The sequence below is a fragment of the Ictidomys tridecemlineatus genome, chromosome 3 (genome assembly GCF_052094955.1).
Source record: "Ictidomys tridecemlineatus isolate mIctTri1 chromosome 3, mIctTri1.hap1, whole genome shotgun sequence".
In the NCBI taxonomy this organism is placed as follows: Eukaryota; Metazoa; Chordata; class Mammalia; order Rodentia; family Sciuridae; genus Ictidomys; species Ictidomys tridecemlineatus.
The window spans coordinates 143,699,028-143,720,673 of NC_135479.1; the positions used below are offsets into that span (position 1 = coordinate 143,699,028).

The following is a 21,646-nucleotide window of genomic DNA, read 5'->3' on the forward strand; positions in this document are numbered from 1 at the left end:
CCTAGGTTTGTTTTCTTCCACGGCCTGCAGATTCTCATCTCTTCACTTGTTTCAGGATCACATGGAAATTTGTTCTCTCCCAAAGACCCACATCGTGCTAGAGTTTTTTTAGCTTTGGCAGCAGTGGGCAGGGTGGTATTCAAATAGCACAGTCACTGGCCTGGCACAGATAGGAGAACTTGAATGTACTGGCCTTGGTGCCGGATGCCTTAATGCTCCTGAGCTCTGGCCTTGACTGCAGGGAAAGAGATTTCCATGAACAGAATGTCCAGGGAGTCAGGAGTTACCATGTTACAATAGGGATGGCATTATGTTCTCCACATTCCAGGCCATGGAGGAGTAGAGCCCGGAATGGCGACTTACAGCAAGTTCAAACACCAGTGTGGGTGACCGATTAGAAGCCCAGCATGAGGCTAGGTTTGTTTTCTTACAGGGCCTGCAGTTTCTCATCTCTTCACTTGTCTCCTTTTCCATGTTGAGAGAAGTTCCCCTTCCCTTTTCCTAGGAGTGTCTGTTTCTGTATCTGCCCCTCTGTATCTGTTTCTCTATATCAAGGGGATGTTTATTCTTCCAGTGTGATAGGTGGCAGGAAGATCTCTGCAGTTGGGGCAGCAAATAAATATTAAATTTAGAGGCAGGAATCCGAGGGCCTGGTCAGTTTCCTGCTGCAGAATTTCACGTGGCCTTGGCTGAATTGGAAGCAGATGCTGCAAAGCACCAAACTCGGGCCCAGGAAGCCAGGGCCAGATGAACCCAAACTTCTCTGGTGAATCTAGGTATGTGAACCTCTGGTTCCTCACAAGTAGAAGTGGTACCAGGTGATGCATTTAAGAGCCTCTCCTCTTGGAATGTGCTGTGTCCAGTTCCCTGCAGAGGTCTGGGTGTCGGGTCTCTGGGATCAGAAGCGCTTAGGACATTAAACATTTGGGTGTCATGTGAGGAGGATTATTCTTAATCATGATTTTTTTTCTTTTCCCCAGGGGTTTATAATTTGAGGCAGCTGCATTCACTGAGCTTAGCGCTCATAATTAGGGGCCCTGAGATATTTTCTTGATTCATATTGTTTGTGCACCTAAAAGGTCACACCCATCAGAAAGATCTTCCCCTGGTCTCTGTGGTTTTGGTTTCTTCTCTTTAAATATTCATCTTTCTGGAATTAAAATATCTAGAAAGGACATCGGGGAGAAAGGAGAAGTTCTTTGCCATGGGGTTAACACTCCTTGCTGGGATCTGCGGTAATCTGTCCCTTTCTTGGGCAACAAGAACCTATAGCTAGAAATTAGTCATGGCTATTTTTCAGACCAAGCCAGAAAGATGTCACACTCTTTGGAATCCTACTCTTCAGGTAACTGCCTTTGTCTCCACATTTCTTCAGACTTACTAGGACCAGTACTTCCTCAGTTGATGGTTTTTAGACCCTAGAGCTTGGGGAAGATGACAAGAGTTGGTATATAGGTAAAGGTGTCTCAGAGACAATTGGTTAAGCACATCAATAAAACCCCTGGGCCTGCCCCAAGCAGCAAGCCACTGACATTGTGAAAGGGAAGGAAGTTGACACATTGATGATGGAGATGCATGATACTCCCTTATACTGTCACATTGCTGACTTGATTGGCACTCCCAAAGTCACCCTGCAAGTTGCAGCTTTTAATGTGATCAATGATGGCTCTTACAATGGCAACGCAGGTGACAGTGCAGGAGTTCATGATGGTTGCTGTTTGTGCAGGGAACAGGGAATCCAGGGGTGCTGGAACTGAAGAGGGCTTTGTTGCTAACAACCTAGAGAATAAAGAAGCCCTACTAAGGTTGCAATTGGCACAATCTGGGTGCCTCAGAGTTGTTCAGTCTGACAGGTGCCATCTAGACTTTAGTTTCTTTCTTTCTTTCTTTTTTTTTTTTTAAAGAGAGAGGAGAGAGAGAGAGAGAATTTTTAATGTTTATTTTTTAGTTCTCGGCGGACACAACATCTTTGTTGGTATGTGGTGCTGAGGATCCAACCCGGGCCACACGCATGCCAGGCGAGCGCGCTATCGCTTGAGCCACATCCCCAGCCCCCTAGACTTTAGTTTCTTGATGATCCTGGCAAGTACATTTTCCCTGACCGGAAGATAGCCCTGTTCAACTCCTTTGTCATGGACTGGCAGTGTCTATCAACAATCTAGTTGAGCAGGATGTCTGGGAAGCTCAGATATCAGTGGCAAACCTCTAGTTCAAGTACCCAGGCAGTCAGGGATGGTCAGGATGACCAACCCAAGTGAATGGCTGAGGCTGTTGGTGAAGCAGGTTGGCTCTGTGACCTATCTGGCTCAAGACCAATAGACTAAGTCTATTCCAGAGTGTAAGCTGGTCCAGATCAACAGGAGGTGTTGGGTTCCCATCATTGGGGCGCGGGGGGAGACAAAGTTGCTTTCATGGCTGAGCTGGTGGTAGGGTCCAAGACTGATCAACACAGGTGCACCTTGAACATCAGAATGGGGCCAAGCACTGCAGCTTTTTAGAGCTGGAGGAGCCATCAGGGAGTTCAGAAATTCTCTGAGTAAGCTCTGGGCAGGTGAGCCCTGAGCCCTTCAAACTCTGGGCACCTAATTAGATCTCTGCTTCAGACAGCTCAGAACGGCAGACCAATCCTTGTGGGTCTTTAAAAAGTTCACTCTCTTCCCCCAATCCCTGTGTTTTCCTCATTGCTTCATTAGAACTGCTGCTTTAGAGCCAAGCTTGACTACCTGGAACCCAGTTTGGAAACCCTAGGTTTGAAATACAGGCCCAGAATAATAATTCCACCCCGCCCCACCTTTGTTCCACAAAATGTGGAGCCACACTGTATGAATGTATTCCCTGAGGTTGTTGACAGGCCAGATCTCCAGGGGATCAATACCCATATGAAAAATCATTCAATTATTTTAAGAATCCAGAAAACAAAGAAACAAAAGCTACCATGCAGGCCCAGGACAATACATCTGGTTCTACTTATTTAAAATACTGCATAATCTTATTGACTTTTTGTTCTTGAATTTTGCAAATGAGGAAATTGATTAGTCCTGGGGAGCCAGACCTTGGTGAAGGGTGTGACCCTCTGATTTCTGTGCTTCTGCCAGCAGTCTGGCTTCTCACACAGCCGGCTAGGGACACTGACTCATCTGAGGCTTTGTGACAAAGTGTTACAGAGGGAGGGAAAGAGATCAGTGTCCTAGCTCCTCCAGCCGATCCCAGGTTGTGGGACATAGAGCTGGCCTCCCGCCAGCTGGAGGAGCAGATGTATTTTTTACATCCATCAGTGACAGGCCTTGTTGGGAGAGGAACCTAGGCCTGCTTTGTCATTAAAAAACCCTTTCCCTGAAAATGATCCACACTTACAGGTGCCAGATTTTATAACAAAGTGTATTATTTCACTTTAAAATTAATGCCTCAGACTTCTGTTGCCCCAATTCATTCCGAGGTACCACTTTCTCCCAAATCTAACTTAAGGACATAAAAGATCTTTGTTATACCAAACAATGATAAAGATAAAAACAAAAATATGTTGGTCCCTCTGCAGTAACATCTCATTTAACATTTTTCTTTCAAATTCTACTGCAGATTCAATTCTATTTTCTGTTTTTTTCCCCCCCTTATTATCAACATTTTGAAATTTCTGCTGGATCTTCACAATTATTTGTCATGACTATTGAAGGGCCCTATTTTTCTTAGGTTTAGGCAATTTAAGTTTCCAAGTTTATAAGTTCATGGTATTATACATGATACTGCAATATACATCTTCTTATAGACCTTCCCCCTTATTCCCATTATTATGATAAACTTCTAGGATTAGACTGCTGGGTCTTCATTCCCTGCACACTGCTCTGTTGTTCTGGAGAATGGCTGTGTAATATCCAGTGCCCACAAAGTTGAGGTGTGAGAAGCTCAAATATTCACTTTTTTTTTTTCTCTTGAGACCTTGGGGGTTGAAACCAGGGCCTCCTGCACGCTAAACAAGTGCCCTACCACTTAGCTACAGCCTCAGCCCTTTTTTATTTTTTATTTTGAGACAAAGTCTTGCTAATTTGGCCAGGCTGGCCTTGAATTTGGCATCCTCCTGTCTCAGCATCCTGGGTAACTAGGATTACAGGTGTGGGCCCAGCAAAAGTTCATTTGTGAATACCTGAGCAAGGACTTCTCCACCATCTGTGTGTCTTTTTTTTTTTTTTTTGCAAGTGGAAAATGCTATTTTTTAAAGGTTGTATCTGTACTAAGCACATCCAGAATTATCTTCTTGTCACTATCTTCTAAACAGTACAGTATTACAGTATAACAACTATTTATGTAGCATTTACATTATATTAGATGTCATAAATCATCTAGGAGTGACTTTAGAAAGTAATGGTAGAACATACATAGATTATATGCAAACACTACGCCATTTTACATAAGGAACTTGAGCATCCATAGATTTTGGTATCTGTGAATGGGTCCTGGAATCAATCCCTCACTCTGTGTATCTTTTAAAAAGAATTTTATCTATATACCCTGTGACCAGTTCAGTTTCTTTTCCTTGCTAATCAGGTCGACAGGAACATTTTAATCATTAAAATAACAATGAAACCATTTTTATTATGCATTTGGAGTTGACAAAATGCTTTCATATCCAACATCTCAGTTGGAGCAAGGCCCTAAACAACTTGGCAAGACCCTGTCTCAAAATAAAAAATAAAAGGGACTGGGGATGTGGTTAAGTGCTCCTGGGTTCCATCCCTGGTGTACACACAGACACACACAACAGACACACACACACACACACACACACAAGATTACTATTGTCTCCATTTTCAGACAATGAAAATGAAATGTAGAAAGCTGAAGGCCAGCAGGCCCCAAGGTTTGCCCTGACCACCTCCCATATTTGCCTCTATTTCCCCACCTAGGACTTTGGCAGCCCACGGTCAGTCACTTCCCGGTGTGATTTGAGGGCAAATCTCATCCGAAATGGCTGCGGAGGTGAGATCGAGAGCCCGGCCAGCAGCGCCCGTGTCCTGCGGAACCTGCCTCTCAGCAGCGAGGGCTCCAGTGCTGCAGGCTCCGATGTCATTCAGATGGCGCCACAGGAGATTGCCGTGAGCCTCCGGCCTGGTGAGTTGCCCTCAGGATGGGCTGGATGCCAGGGCTGAGGAAAGCCCACAGGAGACGTGGGACATGTTGACGTGGGGAAATGAGGAAGAGGGAGGTGAGGCTCAGACCCCAGGAAGCAGAGAACAAGGACCTTTTGGATGAATGGGATATCTTTTCTATTTAAAAAAAAAATGTGGTGGAATATATAACATAAGATCTACCATCTTAGCCATTTTTAAGTGTATAGTTCAGTTCACCATATGGGGACATCACCACTATTTATTTCCAGAACTTTTCATCATCCCTAACAGAAATTCTGTACCCATCAGACAGTAGCTCCTCCTTCCCGAGGGCTAACCTGTATCTCCTTTCTGTCTCTGTGGATTCGACTGTGTTAGGTCCCTCCTATAGGTGGAACCATGTGTTTGTCCTTTGCTGTTACCCAGTGTGTTTTCAGGGTTCATCCATGTCATGGCATGTGGCAGAATTTCCTTCCTCTTGAAGACTGAATGACATTCCATTGTATGGATAGTCCACATTTTGTTTATCTGTTCATCTGTGAATGGACATTGGGGCTGTTTCCACCTTCAGGCTCTTGTGAATAGCGCTATTGTTTTTTTCTGGGGCTGGTGGATTTACTCCCTAGTTCAGGCAGGTTGCTCAGGGAAAGTGCTACTTCTAGGAAAAAAGTGCTACTTTCTCCTGTCAGCAAATTCCACTTGAATCAGTGGCATTCTAAAAGGACAAATTTTTAGCGATATTTTGTTCTAGGACCCCAGATCCCCTGCGAGTCGATGGTCATAGAAGGAAACTAACAGTTTTGGCATAGCCACCATGTGCTGAATACTTGACCTGCCATTGTGCCCATGAGGAAATAAGCCGCTGAGGTCTCTCAGGAAATGGCCAATCTGATTCAGTGCCAGGCCTTTGTGACTACAAGCCCGTGGTTGTTTCTACTTCGCCTCTGCCCTCATCTCACGTTCTGCATTTTAGAACCCTTGTGGTGTGAAAGGGTAGATGTTCACGTGGCTAAACTGGAAAGTGTCACGTTGTTGGACAGGGGCAGAATTTTTCCAAATTCCCTTGCTTTTGGACATTTCATCTATCCTGTTGTCTAGAAAACCACTGGCAATAACTATTTCTAGGTGAAGTTTTAGGCTTCAGGGCAGCTTGGAACAGTGGGATGACTATGGATCTGTTTAGCTGTCCTGGGCTCCAGCTCTGGCTCTATCCCTAGCTCACAGGCCCTGGGCAGGTGTTTTAGTCAGCTTTTTCACTGCTGTGACTGAAAGACAGTACACTTCACCATTGGTGACAGACTCGCCTTTGGCTGAAGGCCTCTCCTGCTGGGTCTTTGGTGAGCTAGAAGCTTGACACCCAAGCCAGGAGTATGAGCAGGAATGTCCATCCCTCCGAACATCTGTAGAGGGGGAAAGGTTTATATGGTCATGGTTTTCGAGGTCTCAGTCCATACATAGCTGGCTCCATTTTCTGGGGCTCCAGGTGAGGCTGAACATCATGGCAGAAGAGTGTGGCAGAGGGATGTGGCTCACGTGGTGATCAGGAAGCAGAGAGAGAGGTCTCCACTTGCCACATTCAAATATACACCCCAAAGTCATGCTCCCATTCACACTTCATACAGGCCATACTCCACACCTTCAGTTACCACTCAGTGAATCCCTATCAGGGGATTAATTCACTGATTGGGTTAACTCTCACAACCCAATCGTTTCTCCTCTGAACCTTCTTTCATTGTCTCACATGTGAGCTTTTGGGGGACACCTCACATCCAAACCATAACAGCAGGTTGTTCCTCCCCTCAGCATTTCAGGGTCTTTGTCTAGACCCCGACTGGCATGTTCAGAGGCTTAAATGAGACTTTTTTGTCTTAAAGGAACTTAAAAAGTTAAAATATTATTTTCAAAGGACAATGACCAAAGGGCTAGATGTAGGTCTGAACAGGGATGCCCAAACTACGGGATTGCCTGCCCAGAGATCAGGGGTAGGATTAACTGAAGTTGGGAGTTTTGAAAATCTTCTCGCTGTAAGTGGCACTCAGCTGTTTGTGTGGTGGGATACTAGGATGCAAGAGGAGAGGAAGGAGTCCTCACAGCACTGAGTGGGTGAGAGCAGAGTCAGCTGAGCCCCAATGTGGAGTGATGTACCCTGGGGAAAAGAACTCACATGCACACAGGCTCAGGGTGGAGGGTTCTAACTGAGCAGGGGCTGTAGGGCTTGCTGTGGACTATTGGGATATTAGAACATGGTGTAGTATAGGAATGGATATCCACGAATGTGAATGCTGTATCTTTCTTTTCATCAGAATAATAGTATAACAGTAATTTAAAAGAAATTCTAGAAAAACCACCCATTTTAACACGTTATTATTTTTTACTTTTACTGTACCCTCTGTCTTTATTTACCTGTGTTCATATTTTGGTATACCTATAGTTAGAATGTATTTGTAATCTTGTGCTATTTTCATTCAATAATCTTTGAACATAAGGACCAAAAGTCATACTTCCTAAAGGATTTGTAGTTTCAGCGTCAACATCCTGGGTGGCTTCTAACTTGTGCTTTTTGAAGCTTGGCATCTAGAATAGCTCTCAGAACCTGTGGGGTTCTCTCCAAGACATACCCTCAGTGGCAGCAAATCCTTATTTCTTAGGGTAGATTTAGTTAAGGAAAGAGTTGGATGCCACACAAAGCCAAAGATGCTTTGGCTTTAATGATTCCCATTTTAAAAATTAAAATTAGAGTGCAACTGTAAGGAGAGAGACTGGCTCAACTGACCAGCTGGCTTTGAAAACAGCCCCATGGAGGAGTCAGAGAAGCTATTTGAGCCATGGCAGGCCAATGTATGCTTCACTAAAGGAAAAAGAAATCAGTCTTACTGGGTATAGTCACTTCTCTTGCTTAGCATTCTGATATTGTTTCCAGTGTTGGAAATGAAAAGGAAAACATGATCCTGCGTTTATACAAAATGCAGGTGCTGTGTGAAGGTCAGTCTTGTAGAAGGTGATCCCTGGAGGGCCCAGGGCTGAGGGTGTGAGGTGACAGAGGGGCTGGCTGCCCCAGGAAGACACAACAAACCAAGAGAATGTTTCAGTCTGCACAGAGGAAGACCAGGGAGAGATCCGACAAAAAGATGAATCCCTAAAGTTCTAGAACCATTGTGAATGTGTTTCTAAATATAGAAATACTGGAAACCAAGAGTGTCTCTTAGTTTTTGAAGATATAACCTTAATATTTATAAAGAGGAGTAAAGTAAACCCCAGTTATGAGGGAAAATGGGAATGGTATGTTGCAGTTAGCAAAATTTTCTGCTTGCCAAGTGCGTACTGACCTCAGGAACATTCCCCCGAGTCTGAGGGATTCTTCAGATAGGTAGGGATTGGTTTTTCTCTATACTTTTGAAAATGTTGTCCTGTCTTTTCCCCTGCTCTCTGCTCTGCCCCTCATAATAAGTATTTGTTGAGTGAAATGTGCAACCCTTTGCCAGCTGTATAAGACAGGTCTCAGCATGACATGAAAGATGCTTCATGAAGGCCAAGCTTTAGTTCTGGGATAAATAAAGGAGAAAATGAGAAAGAAAAATAAAAATTTCCTTCTTTAAGCAACACGTTTAAATTTTTAAAATTGAATTAATATTCATATATCAAACAATCACAATTCTAAAGTGTGCAGTTCAGTGATTCTTAGTTGCAAGGTTGCATAACCATCACCACTGTCTAATTCCAGAACATTTTTATTACCCTAGTAATACACCCAGTACCAATTAATAGTTACTCCTTATCCTACCCTCTCCAACTCCTCATCCAGTCCCAGGTGACCACTAATCCACTTTCCATCTCTCTGATTTTTGCCTTTTAGTCATATAGTATTTCCTTTTAGTCATATAGCAAGTGGCCATTTATTCATGTTGTAGAATATACATTATCCCTTTTTATGGTCAAATAATATTCCATTGTGTACATGTAGTTAACACCACATTTTTAGCTGAAGAACATTTTAGGCTGTTTCCATTTGGGGCAGTTATGTACATTCAAGTATAGGTTTTTATGGGGACATATGTTTTCAGTTATCTTGGGTATATAGCTAGGAGTGGAATTGCTGGATCATATGGTAATCCTATGTTTAAATTTTTTTGAAGAACTGCCAAACTTTAAGCAGGATTTTGTATAAACACAGGATCATGTTTTCCATTTTATTTCATTACTGGAAATAATATGTCAGGATAAGAACTTTGTAAAAAATCCCTAACAAAGGACATAAAACTCTTAAGAAGACATAAACTTTAAAGTAAATCTTATTGGGATGGTCAAAAGCTAGAGGTGGTTTTGAAACTCTAGGATAGTTGGAAATGGATTTTTTAAAGTCATTATTCATCTCAACCCTTTAGGCTCTTAAATTACGACTTTGAGCATTAGCTTTTGTATGTGTGCATTTTAAACTTTTTATTTTTAAATAATTTTAGACTCACAAGAAGTTGCAAAAACAATAATTGTATTTCCCATGTCTCCTTCTTATTTGTCCCCAGTGATAACATTTGACCTAACAGGAGTATGTTATCAAAGCCAGGGAATTGCTATTGGTACAATCGTGTCAACTAAGCTGCAGGTGGTGGTGGCTGTTTTCCTGCCAGCCCTTATTTATGGGTTTTTCTCCCCTCTCCTTCCAGGTTCTGTTCTGTTTTGTGTTGGTAGGGATCAAACCCCATGCCCCACATGTGCCAGGCAAGTGTTCCACCCCTGAGCTACACCCCAGCCCTTGAGTTCCATTTTGGAGGTGCCAGTTACTGGCATAGATATTGCCCCTGGACTAGCATTGTGCATACTTAAAAGGGTGAAGGACTTTTGATGATGGATGGACAAGGGGCTATTCTAAGGAAATTGGAACTACAGAGCCTCTGCTTGGAGGCGGGTGCTATGGAGGCCACCATGACTTTTCCAAGATTCCATCTGTTAGGAGTCAGGATTTTGAGGTGGCAAGTGGGATCCTGTGTAGCCCAACAGCCTTGTTCTAGACCAGGGAGATGATTCTTTGGATCTAGGTCTGGATACAATTTATTTACCTTTTGCTATAATGAACAGAAGAGCCGTAGGCATAAGGTGTGCACTAGGGCCCTAATTCTGTGTTCATCTGTAATCCCGTTTCCATGTAGGTGATTTTATGTTTCCCTTCTTTCAGTTTCTAGCATAGAAGGGTAATTCTAGGCAATCTAAAGCCACTCACATTTATTTGGGGATGGCAAGAATCTTTGCTGAGATACCATTTTGTCTTCACACATGAAGAACAATGAATCTTAAAAGTTCTTGCTGGAATTCTTAATTCACTCTCTAGAAATGTTTGTCAACGGAGACATATTCCTAAGGAAAATTCAAATGTCTCACTTTCTATTGAAGGAAGAGCTGAAAGAAGAAAGTGTTAAAAGACGTGTTTGGGGTGGATCGCTAGCTGATACTTGATTGCAGCAGGAGAGCCTGTACTTAGGAATGGAGACGTGAAAGGAATTCTGTGCAGAATGTAGCTGGAGCTGGGTGCTTTGGGAGCAGGAAAACCCAAAAGGCCGTGAGGGGCCACTTGGAAGAGCACCTTCATCCTCACAGGCGCCTTTGACCAGCTTCTCTTTGGAGTTTTCTTTACCTGTCTCTCTGATCCTGCCACTGGTCCCCAGGAAGGGGGTATGTGGAGCAACCTGAAAGAGAAGGGGTCTAAGCCTGAAGGGATCCTATGTGGAGAGGGACAGTAAGGGATGACAGATCTGGGCATGTGGCCTTGGGGTGGTGTCACCAGAGTCGGGTACTGCCAGGGAAGGTGAGAAGCACTTCTCCCCCTGCTGGGTATGTGGAGGGAGCCACTTTAACCTCAAGCAGTGCTGGGGAGCAGCATGAAGGAGGAGAGGCGGAAGGGCAGACTGTGTCTAAGCCTGTGTGGTTCTGGGTGGGAAATGTGCCCGAGACCTCCTAGCAGAGAGTGCCCTTCACCATTGGTGACAGACTTGCCTTTGGCTGAAGGCCTCTCCTGCTGGGACTTTGGTGCTCTATTAGCTTGACACCCAAGCCAGGAGTATGAGCAGGAATGTCCATCCCTCCAAAATCTCTTGGCAGAACATTCCATCGTTACCAAAGCCTATTCAGGTATTTGTGGTATTTAAGATCAAGCATAGTAGAGGTGGCAATAAAACTTCATTCCAAATGTGAATGGCGTTCCCTCTTTCTTACATCTCTTTTTCTTTTTAGAAAACCAGGAGAAATGATCCTTTTTAATATTTATAGCCCCCCTTTGAGAAGGGGTGTGTGTTTGTGTGTGTTTTCTTAGTGATCAATTTATCTTAGAATTTAATGCCAAGAAATTTCTCACTAATAGATAATCTTCTTAGCAGAGTTTGGGACCTATAAATATCACATCTTGTTTCTGTCTTTGCCTTTATGTCTGGAAAATTTGGAGTTAAATTTATAGGCCCATGGCTATTGAAACTCAAGTTTCTGGCAGAATTTTCCCTCTCTTTTTCATTCCCGTAGGAAATTGCTTCAGTAATTGACCTTTTGGGGAATTGAGGTCAAAGATTTCCTTGTGTAGAAGCATTGTGTGGTATTTATATACATTGTCCCTTTGAATCCCCAGGATAGTTCATATCCTCCCCGCTTCACTAAGCGGAAGTGGAGTGGCACGTTAGAAGGAACTGAGGTCCCCAGATCCTTGATGACCAGGTTTGGATCGAACCCAGGTTTGTTGTTTCCAAGCCTAGTGACACTCCTAGGGTGATGTCTATGGGTGCCTCCTTGAATCTAAGATAATTCCCCATTTACTGGTCTTAAATCACCTGACTTAATTATTCATAACCTGCAAAAAAGGTAGAAGTAGATTCTAGATTTAAAAAAAGAAGAAAAAAAAGTTGGGGAGAAGGTAGACAGGTGAATGAAAATGTGGGAGAGCCTGCCAAGAGGAGATGGAATTGGATGGAGGGGATCTGATTGCAGGCTCTGTCCACTTGGGGTTCATCTGCCCAGGCAAAGGCTAATGGGGGTGTCCCTTCCCCCAGTTCCTCCCTCTTCATTTCCTCTGTGGGGTGGCATCCAAAAGTCCCCATGCAGGGACCTGCTCTGTCTGCCTGATGGGAGCCAGAGACATACTGCAGCAGTCCGGAATTCATTCTGGAAGAAATCTCAAACATTTCTTCTGTTTGAGTCAGACGGATGCTTTTTTAAAAATAGACTCATACCAACAGGCAATGCAGACTACATCAGTCCTGAGGTAGTTATAACAGTGCATGGAAAAAACATATCAGGAGGCAGGCTTGGAGCTGCCATTTGGGCTGCAAATAGTAATTACAATAATCATACTTCATTTATGGAAGGCTTTGTTGCTATAGGACTTTTCTCTCTCACACCACTGCCTCACAGTCTCAGTCAGTGCCGTGAGCTTTGTGGTTGTTATTTCTACTTCATATTTAAGGAAATCAAGGCTCAGATTGTACCTCTAGTCGAGGGACAGAAGTGAAACTTGAACTGAAATCTTTTGATCCCTGGATTCTTCCTGGTTTAGCTCATGAAATATGCCTTGTAGGCGGTGGGAGGAGAGGGAGCAGGGTTTCGGTCCTGCAGGTGCAGGGAGGCTTTGGCTTGTTGGCTATCAGCTAGAGATGAAAGATTGGCTTCTTTGGATGTGGCTGCAGTTAATCTATGTAGACTCTGCGGGCACAAGCAAGGCCACCTTGGCTGGTGCATGTGAAGAATATACCCAAATTTGAATTGTGCATGGACAGTTTGGCTTTGGGATAAACAGAGCATGTCTTAGTCGTTCCTGAAAGGCTAATAAGCCCAAAGCAGGTTGAGTTACTTGGTATGAATTGAATCTTGAAGTTGGTTCTAAGTGATATGCTTTAGGAGATTATGAAATGATATAAGGATCATTATCTTTGGTTTTCTGATAATTACCCTGACTTGGGCCTGTCTCTAAATCCTGGACAGTGAGGTAGCAAAGGACACACTCAGACATTGGCTCTTCTTGATCTTTTTCTGTGAATTAATTCCCCTTTTCTGTGAGCTCTCTTATCGTGGAGCCAAAAATCATTTTCTCTTTCTTATAACTGGTCAACAAATCTAGTGGTGTCTTTTTTTTTTTTTTCCTTTCCGTTGTTTTTGGTAGTTATTCTTTTATTTTCTTCTCTTTTTGTTTCTTCTTCTTTTTAATGAAACTGAAATTTGGAATCCATCTTTCTGTAATTATACATGTGATTTCGGATAATGAGTTGGGTCTGTGATGTCCCCAAATGTCAAATATGTGGAAGAACTGAGCACTCTTGTCTGGTGAATGGCAGGGGAAATAGAGACTGGTGATGTGGCACAGGCCCAGATACTTTTGCCCTTTGGGGTATTTTAAGTAGCTGTCTTTGTTGCCCGCCCTCCGTGACTTGCGTGTCTCTATCTTCCCCACCTGGTTCTCACCCGTGTCCACTCCTCTTGTTAATTCCTTCCCTGTTTTCTGACACCTCCTTCCCATCTGGGCTGGCTCCTTCTCTGGAGGGGAGCGTGGTTGGTGGGCTCCTCTCCACCCCGTTTGTGTCCATGGAGTCGTCTGGCTCACTGTCTGCCAGTTATCTAAGGGTCTTTGGCTGAGAAAATAGAATACCACTAGGGAGTCTGGCTGTTGAAGAGCTTCATGAGAGATGCTGCTGGTTCAGGCGTTTGGGAAGAGAATCGGGGTCTTTACCTGAGGCACCATATTCCCTGCAAGTACTTTACTTCTAAGAAAAATCTTTCTTCTGGGAGGTACACCATCACTAAAAAAAAAAGCAAGAGGTGGAGCTTTGAAAGCCCCCAGCAAGTTGGGTGGCCTCTAAGGTGTGTGGCCTCTCTGTTGGCACAGGTGACCAGACCACCTTCCAGCTGCAGGTTCGCCAGGTGGAGGACTATCCTGTGGACTTGTACTACCTGATGGACCTCTCCCTGTCCATGAAGGATGATTTGGACAACATCCGAAGCCTGGGCACCAAGCTCGCTGAGGAGATGAGAAAGCTCACCAGCAACTTCCGGTTGGGCTTTGGGTCTTTTGTTGACAAGGACATCTCTCCCTTCTCCTACACGGCACCGAGATACCAGACCAATCCATGCATTGGGTGAGTGGCCGCTGCTCTACTCTCAGGTACTTGGGGTGGGGAGATGGAGTAGTGGAAAACTTACCCCCAAGGAAGGATGTTTAGGAGCACTGACCAGGCTTAGGCATTTAATTCAATTAATGATGACCAAGTTCAGTCCTTGCCCTACATATGAAGAAGTGAACTGTTACAAGGTTCATAGCCCGTTAATTTTCTTGCCTGCCTCACTCAGCACCATTTTCTTACATTAATAGAATTTAAAAAATATTCTCAGGACCCAGGTTGGGGGCTGGGGTTGTGGCTCAGTAGTAGAGCATTCACCTAGAATGTGTGAGGCCCTGGTTTCAATCCTCAGCACCACATAAAAAAAAAAAAATAAATAAAATAAAGATATTTGAATAAATGAATTCAGAATTTTCCCTATTATTTATGTAAGTAACTCTAACTTACCTTGACAAAACTGAATAAAAACTTTGTGTTTTAAAGGTATGAACTTTTTTTAAATGTAACTCAATACCTGAATTAAAGAATATTTGATGAATTATTAGAAAACAGAAATTTCTGAATGTTAATGCTGAAAATAAAATTCAAAAGTGTACAATAGCTCCAACTTTCTAAGAGTTTGTTTCTTGCTTATCTAAGCCCAATAGGGTCTCCTGATCAGTGACTCGGAGACCCTGTGTCCTTCCATCTTCTGTGTATGGATTCCAGGTCATCCTACCTGGAGGATCAGGCATAGCAGGATTAGATGAGCGTGGACTGAAGTGCCCTTCCCACTCCTGTTCCCACATTCTATTAGACACAACTGAATTCTAGTAAGGATGGGCTGCTTGTTCAGCTGCATGCCCAGGAATAAGAGAAAATGGGCCTCAAGGTTGGTCTCTGCATGGGGTTTTCATGTGAGGTGTGTGTTGGGGGATCGCAGTCTTCAGTGCCCCTGACAAAACCTCTGTTAGGTTGGTTTCTTTCTTTTCTAGTCTTTCAAGTATCCCTTTAAATACAACATTATGCAATGTGACTTCATACAAGTGGTAAATGATACCTTTTTCTTGCCTCATCTCTACATTTTCAACTTCAGTGATGTTTTGGATTATAAGGTCCCAAAGTAGTCACTATCTAAGGAACAGCTAAGTTCTTACTTAGTGTCAGGCACCATACTAAACACTTCAGATAGATTCTTTTATTTGTATCAAAATAGCCTTTTTCGGGCTTCTCAGGTAGATGTAAGCCAGATTTTAAAGATGGGGAAAGTGAGGCTTAGAGAAAGCAAATAACTTCAGAGTGCACAGGTAGTAAGGGGCTGACCTGGGGGTGAATCCAGACAGACTACTTTCAGACTCTGCATTCTCATTAACATAAAGCCTGTTTTCCCCATGCATGTCACCCTACAACCCAGAGACTTTCAAAGTCACCCAACACTGCCCCTAGGGGCTACCTGAGCTGCAGTAACAAGCAACCCCCAGATCTCCATGCCTCCCCACAATCCAGCTTTTTCTTGAACAAATTCTAATGAGTACCGAGCTGCTTTCCTTGGCAGCTCTCCTTCAAGCCGTGACTCAGGGATCTAGCCTCCTTCCATCTTGTGATGTCACTTTCAATTCTTGGTCTCCCGCAGCCACCCAGGGGAAGAGAGCAGTTTTTAAGCCCCTGGGCTGCCTTTCCCTCCAGGTCATCTTTGGCAGCTCAACAGCTCCCAGGTCTGAGTCGGGTTGGGTGGTTGGGTGAGGTGACAATGTGCCGGTGGCCTGTGCTCCAGCGAATATTTCCTGGTCCTGTTGTTTACTCTCCTAGAAGCCTCTTCAGATCTTCTCCAGGGATTGAGAAGTGACATAATGGTGGAAAAACAATGAGATAATAAAAAGTTTTAAGGACAAATAGACTCTTAAGTTCCTTCACGAAGAGCGCTAGGTGTCATCATTTATTGGTTTTGCTTCCTCGAGGCCATAGGGGCCACTGGCATTCTTAGGTGCCGTCTCCAAGGCCCTTATCAGCCAGTCCCCATGCCAAATGTCCTGTTGGAGATTTCCTGCTTACCAGGAGCAGCGAGCAGCATCATACCCCAAACTTTTTTCAAATCATTTGGACCCGCGATCCCATCTGCTCCTTTCCTTCCCTGCCCTGCCTATGCCCCATCTCCAGACAGGGTGTGTCTCACTAACTGAGATGCTGGATTAGAAGCTGGCAGAGGATCAAGGACTGGCCATGGGCACTCATCATTTGAATACTCCAGGCTTTTTGCATTGCTTATTCAGAGCTCGCTCTCTAAGCGCTTCAAGGCAGAACCAGTCGCAGACAGTGAGATTCTTGACTGGCTATGAGTACACGGCACACTGAAAAGCTGCTTGTAAGACAGGAAATCCAGAGAAAAATGGGAGTTTCGAAGGAAGCATCAGTTCTCTGTGACAGAAATCTCTGTCCTCTGAGCTGAGTAGTAGGAGGGTGGGGCGTCACTGGGCTGAGATTTCCCTCCCCAGATCCAGGCTGTGCAGCATCCTGCTTCTTCAAATATCCTCGCCACTGCTTGGGGAGAATAGCACAAACCAGGGCAGGTAATCTGGCTGTCCCTGTGCCTGATCCAGTCTGTATGTGGCTTTTGTTTGCTTTTCAGTTTTAACAGCACTGCAAATAAGTTACCAGAATTTTTTTTTTTCTTTTTCAGCTAGCCTTTACTGTTCCCCCCCCCCCTTTACACATTTTTTTAAATGGGTGCATCATAGTTGTACATAAGATGGGATTTTTTTGTTACATATTTGTATATGCACACAATATAACAATGTAATTTGGCCAATATCACTTCCCAACACTTATCTCCTTTCCTGTCACCCACCTCAGGGTCCCTTTCCTCTATTGATCTCGCTTTGATTTTCATGAGATCCCTGAACTTCCTCCCTTTCTTTCCCATTTTCCTCTCTAGTTTCCCAATGAGAGAAAACATATGACCCTTGACCTTCTGAGTTTCACTTAACATAATAGTCTCTAGTTCTATCCATTTTTCTGCAAATGACATGATTTCATTTTTCTTTATGGATAAATAAAACTCCCATTGTATATTCATACCACATTTTCTTTATCTATTCATCTGTTGATGGACACTTAGGTGGCTGGTTCCATAGTTTGTCAGTTGTGAATTGTGCTTCTATAAACACGGACATTGTATATATCTCTATAGTATGATGATTTTAATTCTTTAGGATAAATTCTGAGGAGTGGTATAGCTGGGTCTTAGAGTGGTCCTATGCCAAGTCTTTTGAGGAACCTCATACTGTTTTCCATAGTCATACTAATTTACAGTCTCACATTGTAAAAGTGTTCCTTTTTCTTCACATCCTCTCCAGCATTTATCATTATTTGTATTCTTGATGGCTTCCATTTTGACTGGTGAGAGATAAAATCTCAGTGTCGTTTTGATTTACATTTCCCTAATTGCTAATGATGTTGAACATTTTTTCATATATTTGTTGCCTATTTGTAGTTCTTCTTTTGAGAAGTGTCTATTTAATTCATTTGCCCACTTATTAATTGGGTTATTTGATTTTTTTTTTTTGGTGGTAAGTTTTTTTGAGTTCTTTATGTATTCTGAATATCAATCCTCTGTCAAAGAGTAGCTAGCAAAGATTTTTCTGCCATTCTGTATGTTCTCTGTTCACATTCCTAATTGTTTCCTTTGCTGTGTAAAAGCTTTTTAATTTGACTCCATCCCATTTATTAACTCTTGGCATTACTTCCTGAGGTTTAGTGGTCCCATTAAGAAAATCGTTATATGTCATGAGCTTTGTAATGTTTTGAACAACCAATAAAAAAAAAAAAAAAGAAAATCATTACCTGTGCCTATAGGCTGGAGTGTTGACCCTAAGTTTTCTTCTAGGAGTTGCATAGTTTCTCATCTAATTCCTAGGTCTTTAATTCATTGTGAGTTGATTTTTGTGCAGGGTGAGAGATAAGGGTCTAGTTTCATCCTTCTACGTATGATATAACCAGTTTTCCCGACACCATTTGTTCAAGAGTTTATCTTTTCTCTAATTATGTTTTTGGCACCTTCATCAAGGATCAGGTGACCTTGATGTGTGGGTTTGTCTCTGTGTCTCCTATTCTATACCAATTGGTAGTTACCAACATTTAAAACACAAGATATGGCCAATAATAACTAGGATTGCTGGATTTTCTTGGAAAAACGAGGAGGTCCGGGAACGTTGGGTCTGTGCCACAGTCCACACCCATGCTCTCGTCTTGTTGCTGTTTGCATTCCGTGCTTGAGCTAGGGAGACCTTTGCTTGGCATCCTTCTCTGACCGTCCATTTCCTCCAGCTAATGGGGAGAGGAGAAGCACGGTTATTCCCAGTCTCCAGCAGCACCTTCAGTTACGATTTTCTCCCCTGGAGTGGTAGGAGCAGCATTGGCAGCCCAGGAAGTTTGGGGCAGCTGGGTAAGTCAGGGGATTTGATACCTGTGCAGGGGATCTCAGGAAGGAAAGCCATATACTCGAGGGTTCCTGAGGTGTGTCCCTCCTTCCTCTGCTCCAGGTGTTTCTGCCAAGGGATCCAAATCCTGAATTCATCCCTTCCCATTGTAGAATGTACCAGAAATGCCAAATCTGGAGTAAGAAGGGCTGCCATGGGAATAAAAAGGGCACAGAGTAACTTAAGTGTCATAGTGGAGTACTGTCCAGTTGCTATTTTGAATAATAGGAACAGTTTCACTGGGAAGAGTCACTTGATGCTCCCTGACACAGGATTTGTTCTTTCCAATTCTGAACACTTCTTTCTATTATTAAGCTGTTGAAATACATCTCATATGGAAACATTTGCAAGTGAGCCAATACATTTCATCCTTCATTATTTATATTTTTTCTTACCCATTGTGTATTTCTCCCAAGAAATCGCATCTTGAAGGTATACCCACTTCTTCTGGCCTCTTCGAGTCTGATATGGCTGTTTTTCTAGTCATTGTGTTTCTCTCTAGTGACTTTTAATTTCTTCTGTAGTGATGTGCACTCCCGTGTGTCCAGGTAGATTTGCTTTTATATACACCACTTGTAGCTTGGTCTGCTTTTTTTTTTTGGTACCGGGGATTGAACTCAGGGGCACTGACCACTGAGCCACATCCTCAGCTCTATTTTGTATTTTATTTAGAGACAGGGAATCACTGAGTTGCTCAGTGCCTCGCTTTTGCTGAGGTTGGGTTTGAACTTGCCATCCTCCTGTCTCAGCCTCCCGAGCTGCAGGGATTATAGGCATGCGCCATCGCTCCCGATTTGAGCACACATCTTTATTCTTGAAATTTCTGACCCTATCTCTCTGACTGCTTCCTCTCTCATGTTCTTTCTGTTTTCATCTGGACACTGTTAGGTGGCAGGCTTCTCACTCTAAATTTCACGTTTCTTAATTTTTCTCCCATAATTCTACTCTTCCCTCTCTTTTAGTTATAATAGATAGGAAATTTCTTCTAGTTTACTTTTGTTCTTCAGTTTCAGCTTAATCCAGACACCAAAATTTCATTTTTTAAAAATAATTTAGGTTGTAGATGACACAATGTCTTTATTTCATACTTTCATGTGGTGCTGAGACTTGAACCTAGTGCCTCACACATGCTAGGCAAGCATTCTACCACTGAGCCCCAGCTCCAGTCCCACTAAAATTTCATTTCTGAACATCAGTGACTATATATATTTTTTGCTACTATAATTTTTATTTGGTTCTTTTTCAGATGTTCCTATTTTTTTTTTTTCTTTTGGCAGTACAAGGATTGAACCCAGGGCCTCAAACATACCAGGCAAGCACTCTACCACTGAGCCACAGCCTCAGCCCTTTTTATACAATTTTTCTTAAAGCCTTCTATTTTTTTTTTCTATTTAATTTTTTTGTTTTGTTTTTCTAACCTTTGGCTTCTATTTCTTCCTCTTTTTAAATATCTTAAATATTCTTGTAAAGAATTTCAGATCATTTTGTTCTCCCCATTTCTTGAACTGTGGTCCTTTAGTGCATTGGATTTGCTGACATTCCTTCCTGATGGTTTGTTTCTCTTGGAGTTTCTGTTTCCTTAGTTCATCTTGGAGGCTGTTTTCCATGGGGACCACGTGCCCTGGAGTGCTGGCCCCCTACAGAGCAGCTTGAGGTTTGCTGCTGCCAGGAACCTTCAGCATTCACTGTGGAACCAGTTTTCCTGTTAATTTCTCAGCTGGGGCTCCCTTTGCCCTAAAAGTCATGGATTCTGATTGCTCCGACCTGGGGTTCTTCTTGTCCTGGCTTAGAGTGGGAGGTGAGCTTCCTTGTCTCTTTCCCGGGCTGGTGGCTGGAGATGTCCTGTGCTTGTTTAGTGTGTGGCAGCTCTCGTGGCACTTGGCTCTATCTTTGCAGAGAGCCCTGTGTCAGGGCTTGGCCTCTGCAAGCCTGGGCTCGTCACCTGCTCGGTAGAGGCCTACTCCAAGCCTGCAGGGCCTCTGTTCTGCCCTGACACATCCCAGCTCCTTCCTGCACATTTCCTGATGCTCTTTAGTCCATTCATCTGTGGAATGGTTCCTTCTTCATTTCTGACGCCTGGGATTTACATTCTAAGCTTCTAGTCTTGGCTATCTATCTATTTAAATTTTTAAAAACTGTATTTTATCCAGAAATTCTCTACGTCTAGAGTAATAGGCAATCCTTTCCACATCAGATCAATCCACACTCTGGTCCTAAACATTATATTGTTTTCTGGCTTTATCTAGATCTAGTGTCTTCAAATTGGACTTTGCTATTTATATACACATACATCCTTCCCCTTTTTGTGGGGGAGAGGGGGTTACTAAAGATTGAACTTAGGAATGCTCTACTACTAAGCTACATCCCCAGCCCTTTTTGTTTTGAGACAGGATCTCACTGAGTTTCTGAGACTTGCCTTGAACTTGTGATCTTCCTTCCTTAGCCTCCCAAGTCACTAGGATTATAGGTGTGTATCACTGAGCCTGGCCTGGTTAATAACCTTTAATTTTGTAACTCCCTATAAATAACCCTAAACTGGTATCCTATAGCACAGACACAGTGGGTTTGTCTCTGTGTCTTCTATTCTATACCAATTGAGATAATATCTGCAGAGAGATAGTCTCCTAGCAGAAGACCCCAAAACAGACAGATCTCCAGGCCACAGACCACAATTCCAGAGGTTACAACAGATAACTAGTCACAGGTGACATCCTGTTTCAGTGACGATGAAAATATTCCCAGGGTCTGTGTGGCAAAGCTGCTTTCCTCTCAGAAGTGTCTCTGATTTGGTTATAGACATATTCTGCAATGCAGGCTTCTCTCTGGCAAACACATTTCCTAGTTCCTAATTACTGAACGGTGATTCTACACAGTAAAAAATGTTTCTGCTCATTGCTGGTTGCAGGAGTGACAGGGAAGATGTAGAAAATGCTGAACTCTAGCTGCACGACTCACAGTTTTCCTGATTTTTCTCATTTGACTGCAGTTATTTCGTTTTTCTCTTTTC

The 21,646-nt window shown here is 43.2% G+C and overlaps 1 protein-coding gene across 2 annotated transcripts in view; it reads left to right on the forward strand.

The window, feature by feature from the left end:
• Positions 1 to 21,646, forward strand: part of Itgb5 (integrin subunit beta 5) — a 112,437-nt gene that overhangs the window by 17,550 nt on the left and 73,241 nt on the right. For both annotated transcript variants that reach the window (XM_078044063.1, XM_005338875.4), the window contains exons 3-4: positions 4,899 to 5,103; positions 13,954 to 14,203. In XM_078044063.1, coding sequence (XP_077900189.1) covers positions 4,899 to 5,103; positions 13,954 to 14,203 — 455 coding nt within the window. The remainder of the gene's footprint in view (positions 1 to 4,898; positions 5,104 to 13,953; positions 14,204 to 21,646) is intronic.